The 17,811-nt window shown below is 46.4% G+C and overlaps 1 protein-coding gene across 15 annotated transcripts in view; it reads left to right on the top strand.

Annotated features, from left to right (window-relative positions):
* CHD2 (chromodomain helicase DNA binding protein 2) overlaps positions 1-17,355 on the top strand; it is a 309,839-nt gene extending 292,484 nt beyond the window's left edge. For all 15 annotated transcript variants that reach the window (XM_075159865.1, XM_075159864.1, XM_075159863.1 and 12 more), the window contains 16 exons: positions 508-600; positions 1,082-1,255; positions 2,185-2,360; positions 3,831-3,872; positions 4,911-5,050; positions 5,803-5,941; positions 6,081-6,231; positions 7,563-7,685; positions 8,012-8,140; positions 8,893-9,033; positions 10,238-10,372; positions 11,581-11,759; positions 12,164-12,263; positions 12,792-13,008; positions 13,382-13,631; positions 13,746-17,355. In XM_075159865.1, the coding sequence (XP_075015966.1) occupies positions 508-600; positions 1,082-1,255; positions 2,185-2,360; positions 3,831-3,872; positions 4,911-5,050; positions 5,803-5,941; positions 6,081-6,231; positions 7,563-7,685; positions 8,012-8,140; positions 8,893-9,033; positions 10,238-10,372; positions 11,581-11,759; positions 12,164-12,263; positions 12,792-13,008; positions 13,382-13,631; positions 13,746-14,079 (2,523 nt within the window). In that variant the 3' untranslated portion in view covers positions 14,080-17,355. The remainder of the gene's footprint in view (positions 1-507; positions 601-1,081; positions 1,256-2,184; positions 2,361-3,830; positions 3,873-4,910; positions 5,051-5,802; positions 5,942-6,080; positions 6,232-7,562; positions 7,686-8,011; positions 8,141-8,892; positions 9,034-10,237; positions 10,373-11,580; positions 11,760-12,163; positions 12,264-12,791; positions 13,009-13,381; positions 13,632-13,745) is intronic.
* Positions 17,356-17,811: the final 456 nt, after the last annotated feature.

Genomic DNA, 17,811 nt, shown 5'->3' with positions numbered 1-17,811 from the left:
CGAGGATTCATTAGCTAGTTATAGCACAGCCTGCTGAAAGCTCCTCTCCCTGCCTCCTCTGAGCACCTCTTCAGCATCCTTTTTTGGTTGCTCTCATAGAGAGGCAGGAGTCAACACACTGAAGTCGAGTAGGTTGCGCTCTCCTCCCTCAGCGCAGCATTGCTTGACAGTTTGGTGTTGAGTGTTTTGACCAACTCTCTTAATGGGGGAAGCTCTGCCGAGGGAAACAGTCCACAGTTAACAGATCTCGCTGTCTGGAAATTTTCCCTGCTGCTCAGCCTTGATGTTCTTTTTCTTTTGTCTTATCACCCTTAATTGTACTCTTTTATACCACTGGAGATAGTTCATCCCTGCCCTTGGTGATAGCACCCTGCAGATATTTGCACTTTATTTAGCTAATATCAGCACAGTGTGTGTTTAGCTATCGCACCTCACGAGTCTGTTCTCTATCTCTTATTTCCTGCTGTGCTCGACACCCTCCGCTTTATCACTCTTTCTGACTGGTAGGAGATGGACATTGATGAGATTTTGCGTCTGGCTGAAACACGAGAGAATGAAGTGTCCACCAGTGCCACTGATGAGCTCCTCTCCCAGTTCAAGGTATGGACGCCCAGGCTCTGTAGTGGGGAGTGGGAATGTGGCTCCCCGCACCTTGCCACGCTGGTAAGGTCAGTAACACAGGACAAATCAGGCCCGGTGGGAGGTGACTTGTGCAAAGCAGTTTGCTGAGGGGTTGTCTGGGTTTGGTAGCTGGGGAGATATGTAGGTATTAATTTCATTTCAAGTAAGCGGTTTTGAAGGCTGTGAATAAAATGCAGAATTTACCAAATTTGGAAACAAAATCAATAACTTAGAGAGGCTCAGCAGTACTTTTTAAACTGCACATACTTTCTCAAAAGCTGTTAGCCCAAAAACGTGGTGGCAAGGAACCAGGAATGTAGTGACATAGGGATCAATTATAAAGTAGTTATGGAAATGTTGGCAGAATTCCTATGGGGAAGGAGTTGAGTCTTAGCAGACAGCTCTGGGGTATTCCTGCCAGGGGAGGGAATTTCTAAAAGTGTTCCTTTGCTTATAAAAGGTGGCCAACTTTGCAACCATGGAGGAGGAAGAGACAGAGCTGGATGAGCGGTCCCAGAAGGACTGGGATGATATCATTCCAGAGGAGCAGAGGAAAAAGGTGGAGGAGGAAGAAAGGCAGAAGGAATTGGAGGAAATCTACATGCTGCCTCGAATCCGGAGCTCGACTAAAAAGGTATGGCCCATCTCGAGGAGCTGAAAGGCAGAAGGCGAGAGCTGGCAAAGGCAACACTCAAGGGAAGCCTTCTTGCCATCTGAGTGCTGCTTTCCCTCCTCCAAAGTTGGTTAGGAGTAAAGCACAGAGGTAGCACCTTGACGTCTTGCTGGCATCATGCATTGGGCCCGTGGTTTGTAATGTAGTGTGAGGGCCCGTATTGGATTTGGTACGACTTATCTTGTCTTAGCAGACAAAATAAGAGAACCTGTAGTGAGCACAGGGCAAAATATCCAATTGTATGATGCAGATTTTACTGCAGTTTATGCCATTTTTTGGCTGTTTCTTTTGCTTGGGCTCTCTAGCTCCCTGGGCTGCTCTTGCCTAAATGTGGCTCTTGCAGGCAAAAGAGATGGTGTCTTCCCAAGTTCTTTTTTAGGTGGTGGGATCTACCACAATCCAACAGAAAGCAGACTGTGCAAGGAAACTCTTCTGGGATATGGGTCGTTAAGGGTTTATGAACTATTCTCTGGGATAAGCTGGGAAAACACATTAAAGTGAAAACATTTTAAAGGATAATTCATATCGGATGATTCCAGATTCATTTCTGAGGAATCCTGGTTGTCAAAACAGCTTAAGGGGCTGTGGCACAAAACCATGGTAATCGATGTGGTTTAATATATCTTACACCTTAGTAAATCAAAATGCAATTGTGAAACTGCTGGCTAGAAGGCTCTAAAGGGAGGATGACCACCAGAGCCTTAGCTAGCTGGAAACTGCAAGGGTGCGCATCCTCTCTGGGTTGATTACATGGGCTTCTGCATTTCCAGGAAAAGATGCCAAGGTGTTTTACAGTCTGAATGTGAAATAGTGTCAATGCATGGGAGGGATAGGAAAGGCTGGCAGATTAGCAGTTGTTAACTGTACTGCTGTTTTTCTGGTACATACAGGCTCAGACAAATGACAGTGAATCAGATGCAGAAACTAAGAGAAGGCTTCAGAGATCATCTGGATCAGAAAGCGAGACTGATGATACCGATGACGAGAAGAGACCAAAGCGCAGGGGGCGTCCTCGAAGTGTTAGAAAAGATACTGTGGAAGGATTTACTGATGCTGAAATCAGGAGGTCAGTGCTGAGCACAAGAGCCAGTTCAGAAAACAAATACAGAAATCCCATGCAGGTGGAGAAAACCCTAGATTAATCCAGGATGTGTTCACCTGTAAGCACGTCAGTGGTTTAGGTGGAGCTGGTTCACTGGGCCAGCTTTTGCACCTTTGTATAATTCATTTTGCTCCTAGCTGATCACCTTAACATTCAGGTCTATGCAAAATGGACTGGATTGTCTTTAGTCAGGCTGCAATGAAGCTGGTACCTTCCTAAAATTAATCCTTGTTGTAACTGCCCTTCCTGGGCCAGGTGGATTGAGATATTTCCATATTACATGTGAGGTCTTAGGTGCCATGAGATACAGAGCTAGAGAAGCCAAGGACTCTGGCCTTCCTGACATTTTTCTGGCAGTAGTCCTGCTGATTTAAGCTTTAAGTGAAAGGCAAGCTCTGGCAAAATAACCCCATGAGAAGCACTGGTCCCGTAGATCCCAGTGGTTGTGTATCCTCTTCTGCACTGTGTCCCTGAAGTCAGCCGGGGGCTGAATTCCAGAGCATTATTTTCTTCTCTCATCTTCTAACTCTTGAGCCTTTCCCAAAGATCTTTGTCTTCGGGATCTGCCCAGATGTTCAGCCAAAGATGGAAAAGAGGGGTACGTGAGTTTTCCTTGACACTCTCCCTGTGTCTGAGTTGATGTATTTTTAAAGAGGAGATGGTCATACTTTTCGGATTGTGGGAGCTGCCCCATATCCAGCCTGAAACCATAGAGAAGGCAGGAGGTGGTGTGATGTGAACTATAGCAGCCATTTAGGTTATTGTGATGTAGCTGAAAGAGCACAAGATGAAAATAAGGAGGGAAAAAATTAACTCATTTTAAAAATAATCTGTAGTTGAAGCCATTGGGTCTACTCCCAGCACAAGGCACTGTTCAATTGCAGCAATGGTGTCTGACTCTTGCCCTAAAGTTGTGTGTTAGCTATGGCAGTGTTTTTCACAATAAAAATAAGACATAAAAATAAATAGCAATCCTTGTCTGCAAACCTCTGTGATGGATTGCACCACACTTGGCTCTTCTGTGATGGGTTGTTATACTTACAGCCTAAGTGTTACAGTTACTAATGACATTGATTTAATGCCTCTTTTCTCCTTGGAAAAACGAAGTTAATAATTACCAACAGGGTGTGAGCCAATGCTTTCTTTCAATTTTTTTTTTTACACTACAGTTATGACTCCTTTTTTTTCCTTCATCTGTGAAACATCCAACATTCATAATAATGTTGGGTTCTTCTCCAGCCGAGGTCACAGAACTCTTTGTGAGGGCTAATGGATTAGGCTTCCCAGTCCTGAGTGATGCTTAGCTAATCAGTGTGGAATGCAAGGTTGATAATGTGGCAGGCTGTAATTAATATATTCAAGCGTATTTGTGATATTGGACCCATTTTTTATGGCAGTTGGTTTAGTTTCTGTTTTCTTTGGTTTTTTGCTTAGGTTTATCAAGGCTTACAAGAAGTTTGGACTCCCTCTTGAACGGTAAGTCCCAACATGGCCCTGCTCCAGAGGCTTATCACGGGGGGAAGTTGTGTTTCTAAGCACAGCCATACACACATTGCTATGGGTGTTTGATACAACCTCCACAGACAGCACAAAGCCTTGCGGTCGCGTGATCAGTAACCCAAGCGCTGCCTTACAGTCCCTCATGGTTCAGTTGATGGGCACTGATGAATGCTGGCCAAAAAGGAGGTAGAGCAGTAGTGACGCCAGGCTGTACACAGCATCATCCTGCATTTCCACTCTGCCTAGAAAGGAGAGGGAGCAATTGTCTGAACAGCAAATGCCACCCAAAACGCTTGCCAAGCTTCTCTGTACATATTAGTTTCAAGACTGAATTCAGAGCATCTTTCTCTCGCTGCCACATCCCTCTTGAAGGGAAGCGGGGAGAGGCACACACCGTTCTCGAGCGTGGGTCTGCAGAGCCCTGCACGAGCGCTGTGCCCCAGCATAAGTGGGGGAGGAAGGGAGGTGGGCACATGTGCTGGGTCCGGAAAACTGTAGCCCTTGCTGAGGTCTTAGAGCTGAGGCAGGGATCCCTGCATATATTGTATCAGAAATGACTGTTTTTTCAGCTGTTTGTACTTTCTGTTGTGAAACACAAGGCTTGCGTATGGGCCTTGACATCACTAACTTCAGCCAGGCGAAAGGGACAGCAGATGGCAGCTTTTGACCATCAAATGGAGTTAATATAGAACTGGGGAAGCATGAAGGAACACTGGACAGTCACAGAGGGGGCCTGTTGTGCCCAAGATACAGTTCTCACCTTTGCTTTAATACTAAAGAATCCAAAGGATTGGATCAGTTATGTTACATTAGCACTGTACTGCAGCTGTTAGACCTAAAAAGAGACTAGAACTGCGTTGTTTCCTGCATGAACTCCACTCGTGAAGGTTTTGTACGTTCATACGTATACAGCATTGACTACTAAAAGCTATGAAACCATTGCTCTGGGAGTGACTGGGAGCAGATATGCTCTATAAAATACAAAACTTGCAATTCTTTTTTCCCCTTTCTCAGGCTGGAGTGTATTGCCCGGGATGCTGAGCTGGTGGATAAGTCTGTGGCTGATCTGAAGCGATTAGGGGAACTCATCCACAACAGCTGTGTGTCAGCAATGCAAGAATACGAGGAGCAGCTGAAAGAAAATCCAGGTGAAGGTAAGCGAGAGGGTTGTGTGCTGCTGTTATGATGTTTGGGGGTGTTCTGTGGAGCTGGTGAGAAAACCGTTCCCTTGCTGGACAAGGAGCATGCCACATTGTGACTTAAAAGCAAAGAACAAGCACATACTTAAACCATCCCACCTCTGCCAGGCAGCTCTCGCCAGCAGAGAGAAACCCTTGGGTCTTCTGCTCAGACTGGAAAGTGCCATTTGGGTCTGTTGGCTTCTGCTGAACATGAGTTTTCGTGGGGAGAGGCTGAAATCATCAGCTTATTTAATGCTGGGCCACAAAGCAAAGCAGATCATATTTTAACAGCTCCTGGGACTGGGAATCAAACTGGTGCTGTGTACTCCATGGTAAAGCTGGATCCACAATTAGCGCTTCCCGGAGCTGGCATCATCAACCACTCTGTGTATGGCTTGTTCTGTGCTGTTGGTTTGGAGATACAGGGGTCTGGGCTGGATTTCCCACTGGGTTTCTGCCTATTGCAGCCGAACAAAACTACTGAAGCAACAGCTCCAGTGTACTTAGATGTGTTTTTAAGAAAATGATACTGGGAGGTGTTTGGATTACAGATCTAAGTGAGTTAGTGAAAGAAAACTTATATTTTGGGCCTGCCTTAGCATACAGCCTTATGTTTAAATAAGAGGTTGCGGGCAAGGTCTTGATCTCTGTGTGTCTAGACATTTTTACAGAGGCACTTCTTTCTGTAAGAGTTCTCTTAGTTGCTGTGTTTTATTGGTGAGCAGGGAAAGGACCTGGAAAAAGAAGAGGTCCTACTATCAAGATTTCTGGTGTCCAAGTCAATGTGAAATCCATCATCCAGCATGAAGAGGAGTTTGAAATGCTGCATAAATCCATTCCCACGGACCCAGAGGAAAGGAAGAAGTAAGTTTCTTTAAGTAGGCAATGCAGAAAGAGGCTCAGGGAATTTGGATTTTGTAGTGGAAAGAGAATGGCCTAGATATGTGGATTTTACTTAATCCTCCGCAGCATTAAAAGTAGCTCATGTTTGAAATGCCTTCAGGTACCGCCTGACGTGCCGTGTCAAAGCTGCCCATTTTGATGTAGACTGGGGAGTGGAGGAGGATTCTCGCTTGTTAGTGGGAATTTACGAGCATGGTTATGGAAACTGGGAGCTAATTAAAACAGATCCGGAACTGAAGTTATCTGATAAGGTAGGTCGCTTTGCTTGTTGCTTGCATTGGGTCCATTGCAGTGTTCATAGAGAACATGTTTGATTTACTCCAGAAACAGATGTTTACGTTTGTAATAACTCCAAAAATAATAATAAATAATAACGAGGAAAACAGTGACCTCCATGGAATGTTGCATGCTTGATGGAAAGCAGAGTTGTGTTGTTTGATTGGCAGTAAATTTTCTCTGAACAGTACCATATGAACCACTGAAATGATGCAGGAAGAAAATGGTAATGCTGACTTACGTGGTTACATGCACAGTATAGAGTGTGCATTGCATAATCGTGACTTGATATGTCCTTGAGCATCTCACAAGAAGCTGAGTCTGAATTTCTGTGTGGAGATAATTTTTCACAGATTTGACACTGCTTATGTCAAGACTGATCTGTGTTAGCTTTGAGGGTATAGTTACATGACTGGCTATGGCAGCAAAGCCAGCTGGAAAGCCTCCATCTAGTTCCTCTCTTCCTCAGTCATTCCCATAAGAACTGTTCATGGGGGCCATGTTGAAATGATCCAGGGTAAAAATAAGCCGCCATCCGTTGTGTCAGCATAATGGAAGGAGAGCGAACTGCAACACAAGGCTGAGGAACATCGGGACTCTCTGAACACCAGCTTTGCTGCCAATGTGCTGCGTTCCCCTGACATCCCCACTAGTGTTTTTAGCAAAGATCAGACTCTGGCTGAGAGGCCTCTTACATGAAGTTCAGAAAGGTATTTTACAATGGAAACAATTGCCTGAGACACACCACCTAATTTCCAATGAAGTAGGAAGGTAACCGTAGTTGGCAAGCTGAGATACTTCCTCCACAGAGTGGCACCTTGCAGCCTTGTTTTCCACTAAAAATTCTGCATCTCTATCATTGCTGTAGCAATGTCTCGGGTTACCAAAGCGGACCAGCCTACTGTGACAAGGCTGTCACAAACAAATCTCACGTGTCAAGGAGAGAGGATTCAGTTTTGCAATGCAAGGTGCCAAATATATTTTGCAAAGGTTTTGTTTTTTTTTTTTTCTTTTTGCATACTTACAAGAAAGATTGTAGAGAATCTAGAGAGCTGCGTGGGGGTCCTTTCACTTCTGCCAAAGGCGAAGGGGAGGGATGCTTGCTAGGAGCTCCGCTTTTGGCTAAAGTGAGAGAGTCTGTGTGGGAGTTGGAAGAAATGCTTGAACCTTCTTGTTCCCCCAGAAGGTGCAGCATCTCCAACCCTTTGTTGGGCCTGGAAGGACTGCTGCTAGTGTGTGCATCTCTTTTGTCAAGGTTTGATATATGCATGTGGGTGTGGTTTTTTTTTTTTCTTCTTTATCAAAGATCCTACCTGTTGAGACAGATAAGAAACCTCAGGGAAAACAGCTCCAGACCCGAGTTGATTATCTACTGAAACTGCTGAAGAAAGATCTGGACAAGAAAGAAAACATGAAGGATGGGGAAGAGGTGAGATATGGCTGCTTGGTTCTGGGGGTTTCAGGATGAGTGGTTGGCTGATGGTGGGAGACAGCCTGTGTTCCTAGGTCACTGAGCATTATCTACATGAAAGAATATGGACTTGTCTGTGGTCTGATTGCATTGTGATACTGAAATGATAATTAGTAAGGGACAAGTAATTAGTTATTACACTTACTGAAGGACTCAGCCTCATCAGGCTTCCTGCCACCCTGCAGGACCTGCAGCTGTTTGCAGGATGTTCAGGAGATGGGGTATGTCCCCAGGAATTAGCTGTAGCTATTTGCTTGCCCTGACTTGTTCTGTGTTTTCACCAGGGCAAGCTAAAGAAGAGGAAACCACGAGTAAAGAAAGAGAACAAGGCTCCCAAAGTCAAAGATGAGCATGGGAATGAACTCTCCTCTCCTCGGCACTCAGACAACCAGTCAGAAGAAGGTGAAGTCAAGGTGAGTCAACTTGGTGGATAGCAGCTTTTCCTTGAGCTATGTTGTTACTGCAGAAACTCACCTTGAGAAACACCCCTAGCAAACGCCCTGTGGAGTTGGGGGGCACTACAGAGTGCATTCCCACAGGAGATCAGCAAACTCCCCAAAACATATATACAGCTGTGGGGGTGAAAGAAGGACCTTTCCCACCCACTCTTTTAGGTTAGTGCTTTAAGTGTTTTGGGGGATCCTAGAATGGCCACACACATCCACATATTGACTTGGAGGAAAGGTTGTCTCAGGACAAAGTCTGTTGCCCTTATAAAGGAGAGAAAGAAGAATTGTTTCCCTCTCCTTTTCAGTACGTCAGCCAATGGTGAAGCTGGAGTTTACCAAGGTCATGCTGTTGCTTAGAAAACCTTCTGTCTTTGAGTGGTTTGGCTTGTAGTCTAAGACTTTTTGTTCATGTGCTGATCAGTATCTACCTTAGGGGCTGAGCATTCTGGAGCAGAGCTGGCATAGGAAAGCAGTGCTTATCTACAGTTTGCCAGCTAGTTACAGATTGGGACTCGTCTATTTTTTATACCCTTTTGTCAATGGTTGGGTGGATTGCAGCTGGTTAAGCAGGGCTTGCTGTCTGGTTGAAAAGGTGTGAGGGCAAAGTTGGATGGACCTCAAAAATTGCCTGTATTTCAAGGATGTAAGTTTTATGGAAGAAAGTGTACATGAGGTGAGGGACTCCAACTTTGACAGTGCTGTGACTGATTTTCTAGGAGGATGGCTTGGAAAAGAGCCCAGTGAAAAAGAAACAGAAGAAGAAAGAGAACAAAGAGAATAAGGAAAAACAGACAACCACTAAGAAAGAAAAGGAAAGCGATAAAGAGAAAAAGAAGACAAAAGACAAGAAAGAGAAGGTATGTGGTATTCTCAGGAGCAGTTTACGAGATAGGAAAGTCTCTGAGCAGAAGGGCTGGCTATGAGACCTATGAGTCATTAAAGGCCCTCTGTGAAGAGGCATCAATGAAGCACTGTGGGGTGAGGTATTATCCCTTTTTCAGCCCTCCTGCATACTTATTGTGAAGAATTGCAATAAAAAGTAGAAAAGGCAATATATCCAAAAGCTTGATGGAATGTGAGCAAAAAGGAAAAGATTTTGTCAGACTGCCTTTAAAGTACAGCTGTCCCCGTGGCAGTGATATGGCCAAATAGCTGATGTTAAGGAAGAAAGGGGGAAAGACCCTGGAGCACTCAGACCAAAGTTCTGTTCAGCTGTGATTTATCACAGGGTTGGCAGCTCCTTGTCTGTATTCCTCTCTAATTTAAACTCACTCCAAATAACCCAACTGTCCATACCATCAAGACTGTAAGTTGTCCTTGTCGCTATTCAGGAGTCACCAGAATGAGTGTTTCAACATCAGTGGTATGTTGTGGACTAAAATGTCCCTTGAATTTTGGGTACAACAGCCCTGAGGCTGGATTCAAATTGGAAGGGGAGGTAAAAGCTTCTATAATAATGACCTGAAGTACCTGTCCAAGGAACAGGTAGGTACTGCATGCCCAGTGTGTTTTGACACTGAGGTCATAAGTGCAGACCAAGACGCTTTGTTGCATATGTAGGGGAAAGTTTGCTTTCCAGTGATTTTTGGTATGACTTTGACTCTAAAGGGCTTTGACTGCAGAAAATCGTATAAGTCAAAATTTACACTAACAGGCCATGGGGTTGCTTTCCAGAGGGTCTAAGGACTAGTGACATCACATGAAGTTGCAGATCCTCATAGACATGAGACTACTCTGAGCTCTGCCCTTTGCAAGGGACGTATATTCTTTACCTTAACCTCTCTTCCAAGTCTTCAACATTGGTTTTGCTCTCCATGAGTATGAACATCGTATTCATGGCCAAAATGTTGGCTCTGATTTCTCTCTACTCCCTCAGGGATGACGTAAAGCTAAATAGAGGCATTGCAGCTAAACAGTTTGAGGTCTTGGGAGGAAAGTTGTAGGAGCGGTGCCCAGGGTTTAACAACTGCCAGAAACAATAGTGTGGAGGTTGTTAGTTGGATCACTTGGGATCCTGCAGTCTGGCTCATCATGTGATGTGTGTAATTTGTCCTTGTAAAGCCTAAAAGTGGTGAAGCCAAATCTGGAAGTAAAGGGAAGAGATCGCAAGGTCCCGTCCACATTACAGCAGGGAGCGAACCGATCCCCATTGGAGAAGACGAGGACGATGATCTGGACCAAGAAACATTCAGCATAGTGAGTATTTTCCTCAGGAGATGGGAGGGCAGTGGCAGAGAGCCCAGCAAGGCAGACAGGGTTTGCTTGCGCGTTATCCAAGGACGTGTTGTAGGTGTCAGGGTGCGAGCCCCCTCACAGTGCCCCACAGTGATTTCCTCTGGCCGGTCTGAGAGCATGGCAGAATAACCCTGTACCTGAGTTGTCCACCAGCCTCCTCTGTGCCTACCAGCTGGCTGCTGTAAATGGCACTTCAACTGGAAGTAACTTCAAAGCTCTTCCAGCTCCTGATTCTCACCAAGCAATTGCACTGTTAAAGGGTTCCGATAACCCTCTTCAAAATTCAGCTTTGCATGAGTGCACATCTTAATCCCCTCCCTCTGCCAGGGATGCCAGCCAGGGCAGAGGAGGACAGCATGTCGAGAGAGCATGCAGAGGGCTCTCTTCTTCAGCTGAGAAGTTCCCACCGCTCATTTGACAGCCCAGGATTACAGAAGACCCTGGAGCCTGTTTGCTGCAAGAGCTTGTTGTAAAATTAGCCTTTTAGTAAAAGTTGTCATGACAGACTCTCCTTGGCCTGACTTGCAAAGGGAAACACGGAAATATCAGTTTTTAAAAACGGCTCTCTAAATTAAAATCTGTGTACTCCCTGCAGGTCCTGTGTTATTTTTGTCCGTTTTTTTCTTTAACTTTCCCTCCGTGGTGCATGAAAGGTCCAGTCAGGCAGCAGAAACCTGTCTGATTTACTGTCTGTGCACAGTGTTGATGCACACAGCCAAAAAAGATGATGCTTTCATCTCATGTCTTCTAGTTTTGGTAAAAGCGATAGATTAAAGTGATCACAGATGGGGATGGACAGGGAGGCTATTGAATGAGCGCTCATTCAGCTGGGGCTGTTGGTTCAGCCTGTTGATGCTCGGTTACGCTTCCCTGCCTGCTGTGGGATCAGGGCGAGAGCAGATCGTGTGCGGTTACGGTTTGCAAAGCAAATTGTTCCCATCTGAAAGAGGGGGCAACGGAGATGGAGAGACTCTCATCTTTTTCTGATTATTTTCTGCAACATGTCTAACAAATTACTATTTTCATAGCTGATTTCTCCTTGCCTAATGGTCAGATAAAGTTAATATCTCATGCTAATGAACTTCTTCCAGCTCTGTCTGATTAATAAGGGAACAGTGTAGAGCCCTGTGCCAAATGAATCACTTTCTGCTCTCTGTTGCTTTTTCAAGTGCAAGGAAAGGATGAGACCAGTCAAAAAAGCACTGAAGCAACTCGATAAGCCTGATAAGGGACTGACGGTTCAAGAACAGCTGGAGCACACACGCAACTGCCTCCTAAAAATTGGGGACCGCATCTCTGAGTGCCTTAAAGCCTACACTGACCAGGATCATATCAAGCTATGGAGAAGGTGACGGATCATTTTGTTTCCTTTGGCTGGTCTATGATACTTAAAAATGGTAGTCGGAGGTTGCTGGCTTTTATGTGGATGAGTGTGCCATTTGCTGCTTATTTAACCTGTGAAATCTTGTGTTCTCTAGCCCACTCAGTCCACGACCAGTCTCAGGTGAGGGTTTTGTCTGCAAGTCATGCTGGTTTCATTTAAATTGATTTCAGAGCTAGTTTGGATAAACCAGTGCAAACCTCTTTATTTTACTTTGAAGAACTTGGTTCCAACTCTCCTGATCATCCTGTCCTGAGCTGGGTTGAGACTGTTTTCCAGAGAGGGTAGAACTGATGTTACGCTGCTTTGAAAGCAAATGCTAGTTAAACTGCTGATGTAGCAATTAACAGAAAATGTTCTTGTCCTTCTAGGAATCTATGGATATTTGTGTCAAAATTCACAGAATTTGATGCCAGAAAGCTGCACAAACTCTACAAGATGGCTCATAAGAAAAGGTCGCAGGAGGAGGAGGTGAGATCTGAAGTGCCTTCCCTCTGGTTGCTGTCTTTAAAACGTGTTGCACTTGAAGCGTCAATACTTTGTCTCTTATCGTGGGCTTTCTTTATTGTTGTTGACATTTCCTTAGCATCTAAACAGTCCTGGTTGTGTTTGCCTCCTCTTTCATGTGGAATTTCTCCTCTCACCTAACAACACTGGTCACTTCGTCCTGGCTGTTCTGTCTGTTGCTTGGTGTGGCGCATGGTGTTGAGTTGACTTTTTGAGTGAAAAGCCTGGGAGTGCTGCCCTGTAGAGATGGGATGTAGAAGCAGAGCTGCGTGGGGCAGAACTGCGCCTGTCCTCCACCACACTTGTACCGTTGCCATTCATATCACCCTTGGGCACGGTTGGTTCACAAAGCTCTCACGAAGCGGTGGGTGGCCCACAGCATGGGGAGTCTCCAGACAAATCCAGAGCCTGACAGACAAGGCCGTGGCTCACATAGTCTGAATCTTTTGGTGGAAGAGCAGTTGAGCTGTAACCCTCTCTTGCACCTTGCAGGAACAAAAGAAGAAGGAGGACATGTCCAGCATGAAGAAACCGTTCCGCCCAGAGCCTTCAGGCTCCAGCCGCGATTCTGTGATGTCCCAGTCTCACGTGCCTCACAATCCTCATTCCCAGAAGATCCACCTGCCCCCTTCCCACACCCAGCAGCAGATGCACGGGCACCCGCGTGACAACTACAGCCATCCAAACAAGAGACATTTCAGCAACACAGGTGAGTGCTGGCAAGCGCAAGGAGAAACTCTCCCTTCTAACCTAATGGCTGTTTGCTCTTGGACACAAATTTTTCTGGGACTTGAGGCTGGCCAGGTTTAAAGGTGATGGGATGGAACATATGTTATCACTGTACTTATTGCTGGACTAGAAAACATGATGATATAGTGATAAAAAGAGTATAAGAACAGGACAGAATAAGATTTGCTAGAATAATGATAAAGAAATTCAAAGAATAAAATTGGGCCCGCTTAGTTTAGAGAGGAGAAAGTTAAAGGGGCACAGCAATAGTTACAATTTTTTTGAGAATTCAGCAAAGTAATGGGCTTAAACTAAAGTACGAAAAACACTTACTGGTGCTTTCCTCATTGCAGACCGAGGAGAATGGCAGAGGGATCGAAAGTTCAGCTACGGTGGCAATAGCAACCAGATGTGGGGCGGGGAGCGGCACCACCAGTATGAGCAGCACTGGTACAAGGACCACCACTACGGGGATCGGCGATCTCGTGGAGAGCCCCACCGGAGCTCTGGGAACTACAGACCAAATAACCTCTCCCGCAAGAGGCCATACGAACAGTACAACAGTGACCGAGACCACAGAGGCCACCGAGACTATTACGACAGGTAATTCCCTTTCATGTCTGAAAGGCTGGGAGGAGTTTACAGCGATGCACCCGGCCGCGGTGGCCAGGCTTTCCTTGGGGAACTGATTTCCATCCATTCGTTTTCTCTCTGCAGGCACCACCACGATTCCAAGCGTCGACGATCCGATGAGTTCAGGCCTCAGAACTACCACCAGCAGGATTTCCGACGGATGTCTGATCACAGGCCACCCATGGGATACCATGGCCAAGGACCTTCGGACCACTACCGGTCCTTCCACACAGACAAATCGGGAGATTACAAACAGCCTCTCCCTCCACCTCACCCTGCAGTGTCGGACCCTCGCTCACCCCCCTCTCAGAAATCCCCCCACGATTCCAAGTCACCTCTCGATCACAGGTCACCTCTGGATAGGTCGTTAGAACAGAAAAACAATCCAGATTATAACTGGAACATTCGGAAAACATAAAGTGACTGAGAGGGGGAAAGCGCACGTCTGAAATACTTGGTTTGATGCAACAGTGGCTGGTTTTTCCAAGCCAGCAACCAGAAACTCTGAACATGCTGCTATCATCTTGCTGGGTCAAGGAGGATTTTGGGGGAGCAGGTGGAGGAAGATCTTTCCCTAGCTCTCGGTTCTGGTTTGGATTCCCGTTTCCTTTCCCCTCTTCTACCATTGAATGCTGGAACCAGCCTTGCTGCCTCATTCTTTTTTTTGTTTTTGTTTTCTCCAGTCCAATGGACCCAAGGGAATTTTCCCCAGCCAGTGTTTCCCCAAACCAAGAAGGCGGATCGATGCTGCTTAGGATTGTGTAGAAGGCTGTGTGCCTGCTCTGACTTGATGTTACGTGACAGATGCTGCTTTGGGATTGGGGATAAACTGGTTGGGCTGGGCTTTGTGTGTAACCAGCATAGGGCAATGGGAGGATATTCAAGGAGGGACAGGAGAGTCCCTCGGCAGCCGAGCTTGGTTGAAAAAGGGACTCGATGTCCCTGCAGAGTGACTCCAAAGGAGTTGGAGCCATGCTGGTGACAATCCATCGCTTTTCTGGCCACATTATCATTTCTCATGTCTCTATCCATTTCAAGAAACTGGCTCTGCTTTGAGTGCTGTTGTGTCCCCTTGCAACAGAAGAGGTGCGGAGCATCCTCCTCCCACCTCAGGGCTGGAACTGGCAAATCTTGACTCCGGGGGGCTTTGGGATATGTGAAAAAAAAGATAGACTTCTTAGCAAAGGCTTAGTTCACTTCTAACCAGTAGGAAAGAAATTGGGGTGAGAACAGTATTTCCCAGTGGACAGGGCTCAGAAATTCGTAACAAAACTCCTCTTCTCTTCTGACATGGACAGCTTGGATGGTCCAGGAGCTAATACAGATGCTGACTGGGAGCTGCAAGGTCAAAAGACAGCTCTGGGCATCTGGGGATCCTGAAGCTCCTAATCTCCCTGTCACTGAAGTGCTCTAGTCTTTGGGCAAGTCATTTCTCTCTGCGCTTCACGGAACAGTCATCACAAACTTTTACTGCAACCAAAGGATAAGGGATGGTAGAGCAGAGTTCCATAGGAATCCAGTGGACTGATGGCTGTTCAGCAAACGGTGACCTTCCTGCCACCGTTCCAGCTGTCAGCAGTAACTCTGAATTGCTAAAAGTACCTGCACTGAACGACCTTCTGTGTCTAAATTGGAAATGTTCCTGGGGACTTAGCACCTCCGTGAGCAGGGAGAGAATGAGGAATTCAGGCCTGGGTCCTTGAAAATCCTTGGAGCAAATGTCTTAAGAGCGTGGCAGAGGGAAGAGAGGAGTCTGCAGCCCAGCTCAGTGGACTTCAGAGCAAACACTCCTCTTAAGTATTTGAGCCGCAGTGTATGATGCAGAACAGTGTCCAGCCTGGAGACTGTGGTGTGGTGAGAGGGGCTGCGCACAGACTGCTGGCCAGAAGTAGCTGGGGTGATTTATTTTTCAGGTCCTAGGTCTTTGTTCGTAGAGTCACATCCCCGGAGACCACAAAGCTCTCCCAACAGGGCTGGCCAGAGCGTGGTGTCTGGGGATGCGTCATCTCCCAGAGCTCAGTATTAAAGACCAGGCTGTTCCAGACTCCTCCTTTTGGTGGGGAACAGAAGCTGGGCCTCCTATTAAGATGCCAGTATCTGACCCTAATAAGCTGTGATGTCCTTTCCCCGAAAGACTGAAGGGAGATGGGTGTTCAGGGCTGGCTTCCCGACTCCAGTCAGCGCCTTGGAAGGCGCAGACAAACCGACACTAATACCCCCATGTCCCCCTTCCACGCAGTGCATCCCTTGAAATCCGCTGCTGTCCCTCACTCCTTTCTGAGCCCGCTGCTTTAACGGGACACACGGGAAGTGTTTTGCTCCCCTTTTGTTTTTATTTTGCAAGATTTCCACCAAATGCAGGGCAATTTTGCTTCCTTAGGGGGGAACCGATTCGGGCAACGCCTTACTGCCCCGAGAAAGTGTTACGCTTGTGTTTACCTGTGCAGGAGGAGGTGAAGGCAAGTCTTCCACGGTCCCCCTTGGAGCTGCCGGGCGATGGGAGGTGTTGAGATAGCGTGTTTCCACTGCGTTTCTCACTAAGCTGTGATTGCAGGTGCGCTTGCTGTGATATTCAACAAAGAGGTCCTTTCTTTTCAGAGGTATTAGCTTTTAATGTGAAAATGGAAGAAACCTCAGAGAGGCAAAGAGAATTGCTCTTTTTGTTCACCAAGTGGTGCTATCGTGATGGAAAGTTTGTGCCATACACTTGTAGCAAAAGGCAATACTGGCCAGACCAGTGTTACGGTTGGCGCAGGAAAACTTTGAACCCCAGCAAGAGGCTTTTTCTGTGTCCAGACGTGGGGGTTTCTGCTCGTCTGGGGTTCTAGGTATGAGGTTGGTTGGGGTTTCCTTCTTGTGCAACAGCAAAAGCTTTACCCGTATCCACCGAAGAGCTGTCCCCGCTGTCACGTTAGCCTGATACTGAAGTCGCTTTGTTTTGTTCACTTGTGGTGGGTGGGTCTTCACTGGGTTTGGCTTTAACGAAGCTGGAGAACTAGATTTGGGAGAAAGTCCTCCCCGAGCACACACACACACACACACGCATGTGTTTTGTGTCCCCTCAACAGGGACCATAACCCGACACAGTCACTTGGATGTGAGTGGGATCAGAGGGGACAGGTCCACAGCCATAAACTTCACTGTGGTGTTTGTGTCGACATCTGATACAGCTCTTCCTTCCAAACCAGCTGCGGGATTCCCTCTAGCCTCTTTGCAGGAAAAAGTAGCAACTCGCTGGGTTTTTATTTTTAAAAAAAGAGTTTTTCAGCCTGACCCCTTTGGAAATGGTGTAAAGTTATGAATTCACACGATGGAAGTCCTGCAGACCAAAACCTGCTGTGGACAGGTGATGCGATGCCCAACCAAAGTGGATGCTTAACAGCTCTCTGAAGTCCTTAGGTGAACAGTTTAAGTGATCCACACAAAAATACTATTCTGCTTTCACCCGTTTCCTCCCGACCTCCACCTCCCCTCCGGGGAGAGAAGGACTCTTACTGTAAAAATGTGGACTTTTAAACCTGTTGACTAAAAACAGTAATTAATATTAATTTATATTTGTGAAAAAATGCCACTGTCCTAGTGATTTCTGATGTAAATATGTTGTTTATATAGTATGTATTAAATTTTCCTACATTGTAAAACTGCTGTACTTTTGATTCTTGTATATTAAAAAGTGTTACTGAGATTTTCAGAACCGCGCCAGCGTGGTGTGTCGGGGGGTCCTGCAGCCCCTCGGTACGGCGGCAGGTCTGGTGGAAGCACAGGGCGAGCGCCTAAAACCGGGGCTGTTACGGGATCACAGGGCCCTTTCCTGCCAGCCGCGGGCATGCCGGGATGGGTATTTTCACTGTGCAGGAATAAGCATGTTCTTCTCGGCTGTTTTACATAGTTTTGCAGTCTGCGGTGATAGAGACTTGGAAACCCCTTTGGATGGGAATTTCCACCCGATCAGGAGAAGCCGTGTATTTCCTCACCGTTTTCCACCAGGATTTTACTGGGATGGTACCGACGTTTATGTGTTTATCCAACCTCCGTCTTTTCCAGATCTCTGTGGGTGTGTAAACTTCTTTTTGACCCTTTCCAGGGAGAATTCCCCTTTTTCTAGAAGTGCTGCTCCCACTGCATCGGTGGCGTTCCCTGCTCCGAGGAG

The sequence above is a fragment of the Calonectris borealis genome, chromosome 11, assembly GCF_964195595.1.
Source record: "Calonectris borealis chromosome 11, bCalBor7.hap1.2, whole genome shotgun sequence".
Lineage (NCBI taxonomy): Eukaryota > Metazoa > Chordata > Aves > Procellariiformes > Procellariidae > Calonectris > Calonectris borealis.
The sequence above is the reverse complement of the archived record's forward strand: the minus strand, read 5'-3'. Positions and strand labels throughout refer to the sequence as shown.